Here is a 12,835-nt window from a genome sequence, read left to right as displayed (position 1 = left end):
GCCCAGAGCGATTAGCAATATTTCAGAAAGCTTAAGGGAGATCATACATCTCCCCATGACAGGTCTGCCCAGACTAAATGAAATGTCGTTTCTCTCCTTTTTTTGGCTGGGATTCTGTCAGCTCAGTCTGGCTGCGCTGCTTATCTTGGGCTGATCAGGAGCCCTGATTGGACCTTATTTGTGTCCTTGACAAATAAAAATGAATGATTACTTAATAAATGCAATTGGTTTGGCAGATACAGCCTTTCAGAGCATGGCTCCACGAAGCTCCGAAGAGCCCCACAGAAGAGATTCTTGGTGGCATTGAGACTTGCTGGCCCACCCAGGACCAGCCCTGGCCTGGGGCCCCTCTCCAAGGAAGCAGACAGTGGTGGCCCTGGGGCAGCTGGCATGTCAGCCTGAGTCTGAGAACTTGACCTGGGGCAAAGTCCTGCTTCTGATGCCGACAGACACTGAGTACTGTGAAGTCTGTTTCACCCCAGGAAAATGGCAGGAGCTGGAGGGCTGGCGTGGTAGCGGGCACTGTGTCTTACACATCTTCACCTCTTAAAAACGTACAATGGAAGCTAGTCTGCTCACCTTCCAGGGGTGTTATGAGAAATCAGTAACGACAAGCACAGGGTGACCTATGAGAGTCACCAGGGCACGGCACCGTGGCATTCTCATTTACCTTCACAGTGACCCCTGAGAGTGGGACTATTATTATTTCCATGTGACTGAAGCTGAGGGTATAAGCAACTTGTTTAAGGTCACAAAGCTCAACTGAAAAGTGCAGCAGTGGGTGCAAGCCAGCGTAGAATAGCAGTTACAAGAAGGCTGCGGGGTCAGCTGGTGTAAATCTTGGCTCGACCCTTCTCTAGCCATGAGTAAGTTAAACCTTGATGAATCAGTTTCTCATCTGCAAAATGAAGATCATAATTGTCCCTACCTTTGGGGGGCTAATAAGGATGTCAGCTGGTTGTTACTAAAGTAGGGTCATCAAGAATGATGCAGTGGGCAAATTATAATTGATTGGGATTCAGAGGATATTAATGGGGTTAGAATAAGCATCGAGGCAGAAACAACAGCATCTTAGGAAAGCAGAGATGAGGGTCTCACTTACGTTGAACGCAGAGTCATAGTCACGTGTTTGCCACTGTTATAAGCAAGTGGATACATAATAGAGCCAGTCTATGGTCCATAAATTATACCTCAATAAAGCTGTTTAACAAGCAGAGCAAGTGCCTGCTATCTTGGGAGTTTATGATAGTGGGATAGATGGTCATTAATCAAATAGTCACACAAATAGTGAGCTAGTGCCCTGAAAGAAAAGGCCTTTGAGAACATATGGCGAGAGAACCTCATGTTGCCTGGGACGTCAGGGAGGGCTTCCTCAGAGAGGCGATGCTGACCTGGGATGGAAAGGAAGAGAGGGGGTAAGTCAAGTGAAGGGGAGATGGCAGGAATGTTCCTGGCAGCAGGAATAGCATGTGCAAAGGCCCTGAGGCCAGAAAGTACAGGGATCATTGGGGAAGAGAAAGAGTGAATGTGGCTGGAATGTCAGTGTGGTATGAGATAAGACCAGGCAGGAGGCAGGGCCTGGTCAGGTAGGACTTTGCAGGCTGGGGGACAGAGGAGCATTTTTAAGATCCCAATCCTGTGTTCCCCACCCGTGGGCCCCAGCTCCTCTCCCCTCTGACCAGGTTAGGTTTGTTAATGACCATGGGGTCCAGCTGAGGCCAAGAGGGTTGCCTAGGGCAGCTTGTGTCCTGGGGTGTCAGCTTTCTGGGTCGAGCATCTCTTTGTCCCCTGGAAACCTGTCAACAGACCCTCTGTGGGTCCAGGTCTGGCTTTATTCAGCAGCTGTTCCTTAGCTGGGAAGAGGCTTTTAGCTTTAATAAAAAAGGGACTAGAGATAAGAAGACTGCCTCGTCAGGGAGAGCAGCAGTGACAGGATGATTTAAACGGCTTCTCTAGTGTCATTTCTTCTGTGCAGACATCATAAATCAGATTAGCACTGGGCTCTGGCAGGGAGGGGAGCAGGGAGAGGGGAGATGGGCCTGTGACTCTGGGTCCACCTGGCACAGGCCTGGAGCAGGTGGGGCAGCCCCAGAGGAGGCAGTGGGGTGACCTGCTCCTGATCCTCAGCCCCCCGCCCTGTTCTTTGGAGAAGGGGTGAGTGGAATGACTCCCCCAGCCCAGCTTTTCAGCCCATTCTCAGCTTTGGGGAGAAAATGGAGAAGGGCTGAAAAAAGGGTACAGAAGAGAGAAATGGGGGACAAGTGGAAGGGCGGGTGCGGGAGGTGGAGAGTGTAGTTCTCCTACCTAATCATGTGTTCACATCACCTCGAACTTTAAAAAATACTGGTGCCTTGTACCACCCACATGGTTTCATGATTCTAAGGTGCAGCTAAAGGTAAGAAGTCTTAAACTCAAAAAAGTATGTCATCTCAGGCCATCACTCCCACCACAACCGCTCCAACCCGCCGATTTTCTCTGGCCTCCCCTTAATGACCACTTCGAGAGACCAGATAGAAGTCCCTGAGACAGATGTGAGTGGAGAGGAGCTCCCACCTGCCCCCGCTTCTCTTTCAGATCTCACGCCACCTGGGCAAGATGTATAGTGAGATGATTTTCGTCAATGGCTTCGTGCACTGCGATCCCCACCCCGGCAATGTACTGGTGCGGAAGCACCCTGGCACGGGAAAGGCGGAGATTGTCCTGTTGGACCATGGGCTTTACCAGGTAGAAGAGGCCTTTGTTACCCAGCCCCGGGACCTCTGGGTTTAGAGTCTGCCGACCACTCTAATTAGCTGCAGAACTGGGAGGGAGATAGCAAGAGTAGCTGGAAAGGGCCCTGCTCTCTCCCTTGGAGCTGTCATTTTGTGCAAGTCACTGTCACAGAGCTCTCAGAGCTTCAGCTTCCTCCTCATGAAGGTGAGGTTGATGGCACCCCCTTTACAGGCCGTTGTGAGGAGTAGGTGGAAATAGGCTTGTATGTTAGATTGTACTTTCCCATGGAGCCCCAGGCCAGCAAGGATCCTCAGCAGTGAGCTGTCCTCTGCATGAGCTGGGGCTTCATGGGGAAGGAGTTCATGTTTAGGCCTAGTGAGGACGTACTACCTAGTGGGAAAGGGGGCAGGCAGCCAGTGGGGGCTGGAGGGCCTCAGACTGTGTCCTCAGGATACAGATCTGGTTCAAAGGAGCCATGAGCTCCTACTTGGAAGATGGGAAGTTCACTGCCAATCTGGGCCCCAGGGCCTGGCTTGGTCCCATGAGGCAGATGGTCCCAGGGTGGTTTTCCCCAGGGGATTCTGCTCCTTCTCTCAGGGACCTGATCCCACATCCCCAAATCTTGGCCTCTTCTGAAAGGCTTAACGAAGTAGAATGCATTAGTTTAGGGTAGGCTAGCTGTTTTCACATGTGGCCCCAAAATGAATGATGGCCCAGATACAACAGAAACTTAATTGCTTGCTCACATGCCAGTCCTGGATGGGTGGAGAAGACTGCCAGGCTCTGACCCCCAAGCTTCACCAGAGGTGATGGTGCTGGCAGCTGGTGGCGGGGTGAGGGCTTGGAGGAACGGGCGGGGGAAGTTTCCGTGGGCTGGGCCTGGAAGTGGAGCTTTTGCCACATTCCTTCAGTTGGGCTCATGCTGAGGACCACATCTAACTTTGAGGGAGGCTGAGAAAGTAGCCTGTACCTGGGAAGAGAAGGAGAATGTAGACTTGGGTGGGCAGTTAATAGTCACTGCCACTCAGGGTCAAGGCTTGCTAAAGAGTCGCTTTGAACTTAAACCTTCAGGGATGGCAGAGCTCTGTGGGAGAAGCAGATGCCGTGGGAAGGTGCAGTCCTTACCATCATCTTTTATAATGGTTGGCATCAGCTAGGGACTTGGGCCTTCGTGGGGAGACGAGGCTCAGGTCCCACCATTGCCGCCTCCACCCTAGGTGCTCACGGAAGAATTCCGCCTGAATTACTGCCACCTCTGGCAGTCTCTGATCTGGACTGACATGAAGAGAGTGAAGGAGTACAGCCAGCGCCTGGGAGCCGGGGATCTCTACCCCTTGTTTGCCTGCATGCTGACAGCGCGGTCATGGAACTCAGTCAACAGAGGCATCAGCCAAGCTCCTGTCACTGCCACTGAGGTAGGGGACCCCTCCAGGCCCTGCCTCTTCCTAAATGCAGAAGGCAGGGCTAGAGGTGGCCTATGGACCCCTACCAAGTAGGGTCTGAGAGTCTAGGCTGGTGGGCTATGTGTGGGGGGAGGGGAAGAATTGGGACTATATTGGATAAGAAGAGAAAGACAAGGAGAAATAGTGCCTGGATGGAAGGAGGGAAAGGGGGTGATATCTCCCTAGCTCCCCTTCAAGCCTTATCAGTCTGGAGGAAACAGGGGCACATTAACCATAATAACTCAGACTTCTGTAGCTTTAGCTCTGACCCACTCACACTAGATTCCAGGCCTTCCCCAAGTTCTCCCACAGGACCTCTGGGAATCCTTAGGGACTATCTCTTAAATCTGGCAGTACTGCTGTGTTCTGCCTGGCACTGTCTCCCATCACATGGCTCCTCTAAGACACCAAGCTGAGATAGCCCTTCACTACTCAGGTGGCACTCAAGCAGGGGTGCTCATCTCATTGTCTGCAGACTTTTTTTTTTTTTTTTTTTGGAGACAGAGTCTCGCTCTGTCACCCAGGCTGGAGTGCAGTGGTGTGATATTGGCTCACTGCAACCTCTGCCTCCTGGGTTCAAGTGATTCTCTTGTCTCAGCCTCCCAAGTAGCTGGCACTACAGGTGCATGTCACCATGCGTGGCTAATTTTTGTATTTTTAGTAGAGACGGGGTTTTGCCGTGTTGGCCAGGCTAAAGCAGCTTTTTTGTGGTCACTATTTGTAGCTCATTTCTCCATTTCACCTAGACAAGAGTCTTATGGAGTCTGGGCCAGGAGACATATTGGGAGCACCTCCACCGGGTACTCAGACCCACCTCTGCTTGCACAACAGAGGCTTACGGGGGCGAGCTCATTCCTCCTGGCTCAAGGTGGGCTCCCTTCCAGGGGGCTTTTCCAGCCTCCCGGAATTGGCTGCTGTCTTCACAGCCTATTAATTTGCCAGACCCACTTAGACTTGCCTGAATCCACGTGGGGGATGGCCTTGGGCTCCAGCTGAGGCCCCTGCTCACCACCAGGGACAGGGTTCTGCCTGTGCAGTCAGAAAGCCCTGGGCTCCAGTGCCTCTTCTTCCTTACAGTGTGACCTTGGGTGGTCCTCATCACCTCTTTGAGCCTCAGGGTAAGCTGCTTACCCTGTAAGCTGCTTTGTGATAGGCAGCTTTGGGAATGGCTAGATCCAGATTCTCAAATGATGTCATCAAAGAGGCCATCCATCCCCATCTCTTGGCTCCACTTTCCTCCAAGTTGACATCTTTCTCCAGCAAGCTTGGTGGCAAAGATGGCCACCAACTGCTCTTGGCTTCTACAGCCTTGAAGTCCATCATCTCTAAGGAAGAGAGACAATTTTCCTCTTTTGTAAAATAGGGATGGTAAGGATAATTTCCGCTTTATTGATAGTGCATGTAAAGTGCCTACCCACAGCTCCTGAAGTTTGTTCATTTGACAAACATTTGTTTTTGTGGGACCATGGGTACGAGCTGAGGATCCCATGATGAACAGGCAGACAGGCCTTCTGCATAATTTACACTTTGCTTGAGGGAGACAGACAGTAAACAAGTGGACCAACAGGTGAATGGAATAATTGCAGGTTGTCAGTGCCCTGGACGAAACAAGTAGGGTGCTGTGAGGAGGGGGGACAGGACAGCACTCAGAGAAGACCTGACTTGAGGAAGTGACATTTCAGCTGAGGCCCAAAGGACAGGAAAGGTACCAGTTCCAGGAGGAGCTTGAAGGACACATTCTAGGCACACTCAAGCCAAGGGGAAAGAAAGCATTTGGTATGGCCCAGAGTGTGGTGAGGAGGATGGTGGGATGAGAAGTTGGAGGAGTCGTGGGCAGGAAGATCATTACGCAGGGTCTTAAAAGCCATGGGAAGATGTTCCAATTAATTCTCAGCACAAAACAAAGCCCTTGATAGGCTCTGAGCAGGAGGGGGAGAGGCCCAGACTTGTTCTTTTTAAGTATCTCTCTCGAGTGGGGTGAGATGAGTGGTGGCGATCATTTAGGAGCCTGGGCCAGGACTCCAGGTTGAGAGATGACAGGGGCTCAGGCTACACTGGTGGCAACAGAGATGGAGAGAGGCAGTGGAGTCAAGGTGTGTTTTGGAAGTAAGATTGAGTTTCTGTAGGACTGGATGTGGAGAGGAGGGAAAGGGCAGGGCCAAGGCTGCATCATAGCTTTTTGGGATGAGTTTTATGGTGGGGGATGGTGGTACTTCCTGTCATAGGGAAGACTGGGAAGGACATATTTGGAGTGGGGTCGTCAATGGTTCTCTTGAACAGGTAGAGATGTCATGGGCATCTGGTGTTCACAGAAGAGGTCTAGACTTAAAATACAAATTTAAGAGTTTTCAGGGTAAGGTGATATTTAAAACCTCAGGCCTGGATGAGGTCACATGGCATCTACTAGGTTCTCAGTATGTATTTGTTTTTATTAACTAAGATAGAATTTTGTTTTTGCATTCTTTTTTTCTTTTCTTTTTCTTTCTTTTCTTTTTTTTTTTTTTTTTTTTTTTTTTTGAGACAGAGTCTCACTCTGTTGTCTAGGCTGGAGTGCAGTGGCGCAATCTTGGTTCACTGCAACCTCTGCCTCCCGAGTTCAAGCGATTCTCCTGCCTCAGCCTCCCGAGTAGCTGGGATTACAGGCATGTGCCACCACACCCGGCTAATTTTTATATATTTAGTAGAGACGGGGTTTCACCATGTTGGCCAGGATGGTCTCGATTTCCTGACCTTGTGATCCACCCACCTCGGCCTCCCAAAGTGCTGGGATTACAGGCATGAGCCACCGCACCCAGCCTGTTTTTGCATTCTTATTCGTTGATAAAGACTCAGTTTAAATGCCAGTCCTTTGAAAAAGTCTTGTCTCTTCCAGAAAGCCTGTTCTTACCACCTTTGCCAAAAGTCACCCCTTAATACTTGTATTGCTAACAAGGCAAGTACACCATGCCCCTTGTAGTTATTTGTCTGCACACCTTAACTCTCCAACTATGTGGTGAGCACTTGGAAGGCAAAGACCCCGTCTTGTATATCTTTTTATAAGATCCCTGCCATCCTGGGACTGGGTCTGGTAGAGGGACATTTGTGAACGTTCTGGAGACACTTACTCCATTTGCTCACTTTGGACAACCCAGATAGATCATAAAGTTAGCTACTCCAAGTCAGCCTGATCTCAGGGATCCACAGGCTCGGTCTTTCTGAGCCCTGCTGTCATTGAGGATTAGGGGAACCTCCAACATTATATGAGGGAGAATGTTTTCCCCAACTAACCGTGGCTTAAACATAAGGAATTTGTTCTCTCTCCTACAAGAAGCCTGGAGATGGGTGGGTTAGCTCAGTGGATCAACAAATTCAGGTCCCTGGACTAACTCATGATTCTCTGGGCTTTCCATCACAATTCCAAGATGACTGTGGTGGTTCCAAGCTTTACATCTTCATTCAGTGGTCGCTAGAGGCAGGAATAGGGTGCTAAGTCTCCTTATATAATTTAAGAGCAAGAAAACCTTTTCTAGAAGTGTCGGCCTCCCTCCAACAACCTCCTCTTGCCTCATTGGCTGAAGCAGGTCACGTGTCCCTGCCTAAACCAGTCATGTGGCAAGGGGCTGAGAGCTCAGAGCCAGCCCTGGCTGAACTCAATCCAGATTCTCTGCTGGGGCCAGGGAGGGGCTACACCTCCGAACGGAGCATGACCCAAGGGATCAAGTGAACACATTTTTTTTTTTTTTGAGACAGAGTCTCACTCTGTTGCCTAGGCTGGAGTGCAGTGGTGTGATCTCAGCTCACTACAACCTCTGCCTCCCGAGTTCAAGCGGTTTTCCTGACTCAGCCTCCCGAGTAGCTGAGACTAAAGGCATGTGCCACCATGCCTGGCTAGCTTTTGTATTTTTAGTAAAGATGGGGTTTCACTATGTTGGCCAGGCTGGTCTCGAACTCCTGACCTCGTGATCCACCAGCCTCAGCCTCCCAAAATGCTACGATTACAGGCGTGATCCTGGGTTCTTTTAATAGAGGAGATTGGGGTGAAGACTCAGGTAGATACCCAACAGGGTCTACTGCAGACACCCACCATCAGGATGTGTCTTAGCTGGAGACTCTGCTGCTCTGAGAACTGTCTCCCGGTAGTAGCCTGGGTGAGTGAAGGAGCTGAGAGGCTGTTGCCAGGCTAGTCCTGACCGTGCTGAGAGGGGGGGGTCCCTGTGGTGAGCAGGGGACTTGTAGCTGTGGCCGCAGGCACCTCTTGAGGTCTGGCTTTGTGTTGAGATGTGCCAGCCTGATAGCTCCTGCCTGAGAGGCATTTCAAGACATTTCAAGTTTTGCAGTGACTCTGTTCTCAGCAGCCCACACGTGCTCCTGAAAGCACTGAGAGCCCTGCTGCTTCAGAGAGGAGTGGGGTGGTAAAGCCTTTCGACAGCACGCAAGGTCTCCTCATTATGACTTGGCTACTGATTGCTTCCTCAGACCTTATCTCTGGTGACCCTCCCAGTGCTGCTGGGAGGTGGGCACAGAGGGCATTGGCATTCCCAATGTTTGGGTGAGGACACTGAGTTGAAATAGATTAGAGGACTTACCCAGAGTCGTGGAGTCCTGTGGTGAGGTGAGGAGGTGTGGTATTGCCAGATGGTGAGGGCACAGGCTCGGGAGCTGGACTGCCTGGGTTCACGTCCCATCTCACCATTTACTCACACTTCTCAATGCCTCTGTTTCCTCATCTTAAATGGGGATAATACGCTGATAGGGTTGTTGTGAGGATTAAATCAATTAATACATGCCGAAATTGTCAAAGTGCCTGGCTTCTTTAGTAAATGCTCAATATATGGTACTTATCGTCATCATCATCATATCTATGGAGACTGAAAAGGGGTCAGAACCACACTTATATTTAGGATTTGGCTGGGGGCAGTTATCTGCCTAGAGCTGTGAAGAGTGTAGGGACAGGGATCGTGGGGAGGCCAGACCCCAAACTTAAAGACCAGATGGGTCAAGGGCTGTGGCGATGACCAGCATGAAGGGCTAATCCTGGATCCTAAGCCAGGGCATCAGACCTTGGGCCACAGGTGGGATGAGACTGGCTCCCATGCGAGGACAGTGGTAAGCAATGGAGTGTGAGCAGCAGCATGGTCTGGCGGGGTGCAGGCTATGGGGCAGGACTTTGGAGTTGGGTTGAAGTCAGGTCAGCCTGAGCTAGGCTTGGAGGGGTAGGAAACCAGACTCAGCTGGTACTGGCTTCTGGGGGTCCTTCAAGACCTGATCTAAAATTGGTGGCCAGTGAAAAAGCCTTGGAGAATAACCTGGTCTCTCTCAGTGTATCCTGTGTCACATCCAGCACTTTCCTAGAAGTTTGGCTGAGACATCCCCTTCCAGGTTTGTCAGGCTATACAGCGCCTTGTGCTAGACTTGTCTATTGGGAGTGCTCCTAGCAGTGCCAAGACAGTGGTGCCTGAAGCTCCCTCCTGGGACTTCTTTGCAGCCCTCTGGTCCCAGCCTGCCAGACCCCTGCCACCCCTGGCCCCACTACCCATACCAACCATCTGTTTCCGTCTCCCCATTGCTGCCTCAGGACTTAGAGATTCGCAACAACGCGGCCAACTACCTCCCCCAGATCAGCCAGCTCCTCAACCACGTGCCGCGCCAGATGCTGCTCATCTTAAAGACCAATGACCTGCTGCGTGGCATCGAGGCCGCCCTGGGCACCCGTGCCAGCGCCAGCTCCTTTCTCAACATGTCACGTTGCTGCATCAGAGCACTAGCCGAGTGAGTGTGGGCTCCTCCCTCTCCTCCCCTCCTAGCCCCCTGGCCTGCCCCAGGGGTCCTGCTTTTGCTGCCACCTTTCCCCACCAGTCTACAGGGCCCTGCCTGAGCTTCCAAATCTCCAGATCTCCCTGCAGGAAAAGTTAAAGTTTGAAATGTTTTCTGAGAGTCTCAGCCCCATCCAAGTATCCCAAGTTTGAGGACAGGAAGCCCTGGTGTGTATCTCTCCATTAATTGGTCCTGGAACTTGTCAGCCAGGCCAGTGCTCTTTGTCCTGTAGGTGAGAGTGAGACTCAGGTTCTCTTGATCTCAGATCTATTTATTTATTTAATTTATTTATTTTCTTTTTTGAGACAGAGTCTGACTCTGTCCCCCAGGCTGGAGTAGAGTGGTGTGATATCGGCTCACTGCAACCTTCATCTCCTGAGTTCAAGCGATTCTCCTGCCTCAGTCTCCCGAGTAGTTAGAATTACAGGCTCCTACCACCACGCCCAGCTAATTTTTATATTTTAGTAGAGACGGGGTTTTACCATGTTGGCCAGGCTGGTTTCGAACTCCTGACCTCAAGTGATCCACCTGCCTTGACCTCCCAAAGTCCTGGGATTACAGGCGTGAGCCACCATATCTGGCTTCAGATCTTTTTAGATGCCTCAGCACCTTTGGGCATTCATGAGGAAGAGAAGTGTGCTTCCTCAGGGAGCTGGTTCCAGAGGAAAGAGGGTTTCAGGCTCTATTACTGAGTGTGACGAATACGTTGGAAGGGCCACACTCTGGCTGATTGTTCTCACTCAAGAGAGGAAGCTTAGATGATGCTCAATTCCCAGCCCTTCCATGCTAGGAATGGACCATTCTGGGAACCTATATCATGTGCCCACTATCAAATATTGGATTAGTTTACAGCATAATATACTGCACACTGAAAGGGCCAACTTTGATGTATTCTTCCTCTGAGGGTTCAGGAAATGAAGTCTTGAATAGGTCATCATCATAAACACCAGTTTTCATCATGTCCTTTTGTGGGTGCAGAAGGGATTGAGCTGGGCTGAATTCATAATGGCCTTAGCCTCCCAGGACCACCTGACCAGGTTTCCAAGTGATTCTTATCCTTAGAAAGTTTGGAAAGGCTTTGACTATTTTTGAGTTTGGGGGATTCTTGGTTGGCATATATTTACCATGCTTTTGGAGAAAGAAACATTGGAATGATCTACCAATGGGTTTATTAGACCTTTGATGCCCTGTGAAACAACTGCTTTTATTTATCCCACTTATTTGAAAAACTCCTTTGAAATATTTGAGTTCCTCTGGCTCCTGATTGGGTAGTGGTATAGTATGATCCTGTATCCAAGAGAGGTCCGTAGGGGCAGGGAGCTGGTGAGTTGGCCAAAGCCACCATCTTTAGTTTTTCCAAATGATACAGAGCTGGTGTTTCTTGCCTCTTTATTTCTTTTCTCCTTCTTCTTTCCCTTCTTCCAGGCACAAGAAGAAGAACACCTGTTCATTCTTCAGAAGAACCCAGATCTCTTTCAGAGAGGCCTTCAACTTATGGCAGATCAACCTCCATGAGCTCATCCTGCGTGTGAAGGGGTTGAAGCTGGCTGACCGGGTCTTGGCCCTAATATGCTGGCTGTTCCCTGCTCCACTCTGATTGGAATTGCTCTCCCTGCCCCATTCTGGTGTCTTTCCACTCCTCAGCCCCTCATCCTGCCTCCACCCAGCTGCTCCATTTTTGCCACATGGTGGCCTGCAGCCCCAGAGTCACTGTCCATGTCACCATCCTTCTCCTCTTTTGGAATCCTCTCTGCATACTGTGGCCCTTATCTCAGGGCCCACAGGCTGAACTGTGGCATAGCTCTCTCTTCTTCTCCAAGAAGACTCAGCAGCCTACATTCCCACTCCTGGTATGTGCCATTGGGTTGGATGTCCCCACTACTTCCATTAACCCTTCCCATTGCCAAGACGTGCCACGGGTGCCACTGGGGGCACACTGAACTTGTAGGGAGTTTGATTTTGTTGGAGGTGAACATGGTCTCTGAACTTGACAGAGAACAGCTTCCCTTTCCTAGCCATGTCACCCTCCAAAGGAAGTCACACCTCAGCGAGGTGGTTTGGCATCTGGGGCCGACTCCATTGCAGCCATGAGCTCACTGCTGTCAGTGACCTTTGGTGTTTTCTGTACTGTTTCAATAAAAACTCCTTCAAGGTTGCAGGGTTTGTCCATCATAACTCACTTGACCCCAGGCACATGCCCTTCCAGAGTGTGCTCATGGTCCTCGCCAAGGGCTTCTGGTTCCTCTTGGTTGCCGCTTCCTCAGGGTTTCCCAGGGAGATCTAGGGAACAGAAGGCCCGGGGCTGTTTGGTGGGATTTATATTCTAGGTTGGGAGTTCGCCCACAATGCCCATTAGGTCAGAGTGGACCTGAATTGAATATTGGTGTGATCTTCTGCCTGGCTTCTTGCTCCTATAATCCTTCCAACCGGTGGGGCCACTTCAACTGTGGGGCTACTTCCTGCTTCTTGGGGGTTTCTCTCACCTTCCAAGACTCTGAGACTCTGGTTGGAGGAGTTAAGAAGCCCAGGGCCAGGAACTCAGAGGCTCAGCTGAAACCTTGCACCTTGGTTTTCTGTGACTTGAGCACCAACCTTGTTCTACTGTTTCCTGACTTATCCCTTTGGTTCTTATTCAGTGGCCCCAGTTTTAGGCCTGGAATTCTACTTGTCTCCCCGCAGTCCTTCTGGAGACCTTAGTCCTCTTGCTGAAACCTCCGTCACTGTGGCTAGGTTTTCACTTGGAAACTTCTGTGTTTCTACCCCATTGCTTGCTGCCAGCGCTGCCTCTCCTCCCAGCCTGGTTGTCTGCTTCTGTTTCTTGGACATCCCTAAACTCCTGCTCTAATTCCCATGTCTTTGTCGTTGGCAGGTCCTACTGTCTGCTCTCA

General features: G+C 50.6%; 1 protein-coding gene across 2 annotated transcripts in view; it reads left to right on the top strand.

Annotated features, from left to right (window-relative positions):
* Positions 1–12,103, top strand: part of ADCK1 (aarF domain containing kinase 1) — a 112,988-nt gene extending 100,885 nt beyond the window's left edge. For both annotated transcript variants that reach the window (XM_011988264.1, XM_011988263.1), the window contains 4 exons: positions 2,575–2,724; positions 3,930–4,127; positions 9,709–9,902; positions 11,373–12,103. In XM_011988264.1, the coding sequence (XP_011843654.1) occupies positions 2,575–2,724; positions 3,930–4,127; positions 9,709–9,902; positions 11,373–11,544 (714 nt within the window). In that variant the 3' untranslated portion in view covers positions 11,545–12,103. The remainder of the gene's footprint in view (positions 1–2,574; positions 2,725–3,929; positions 4,128–9,708; positions 9,903–11,372) is intronic.
* The last annotated feature ends 732 nt before the right edge of the window (positions 12,104–12,835 follow it).

Source organism: Mandrillus leucophaeus, unplaced genomic scaffold, assembly GCF_000951045.1.
Source record: "Mandrillus leucophaeus isolate KB7577 unplaced genomic scaffold, Mleu.le_1.0 Scaffold326, whole genome shotgun sequence".
Classification (NCBI taxonomy): Eukaryota; Metazoa; Chordata; class Mammalia; order Primates; family Cercopithecidae; genus Mandrillus; species Mandrillus leucophaeus.
This window is presented reverse-complemented; position numbering and strand designations above follow the sequence as displayed.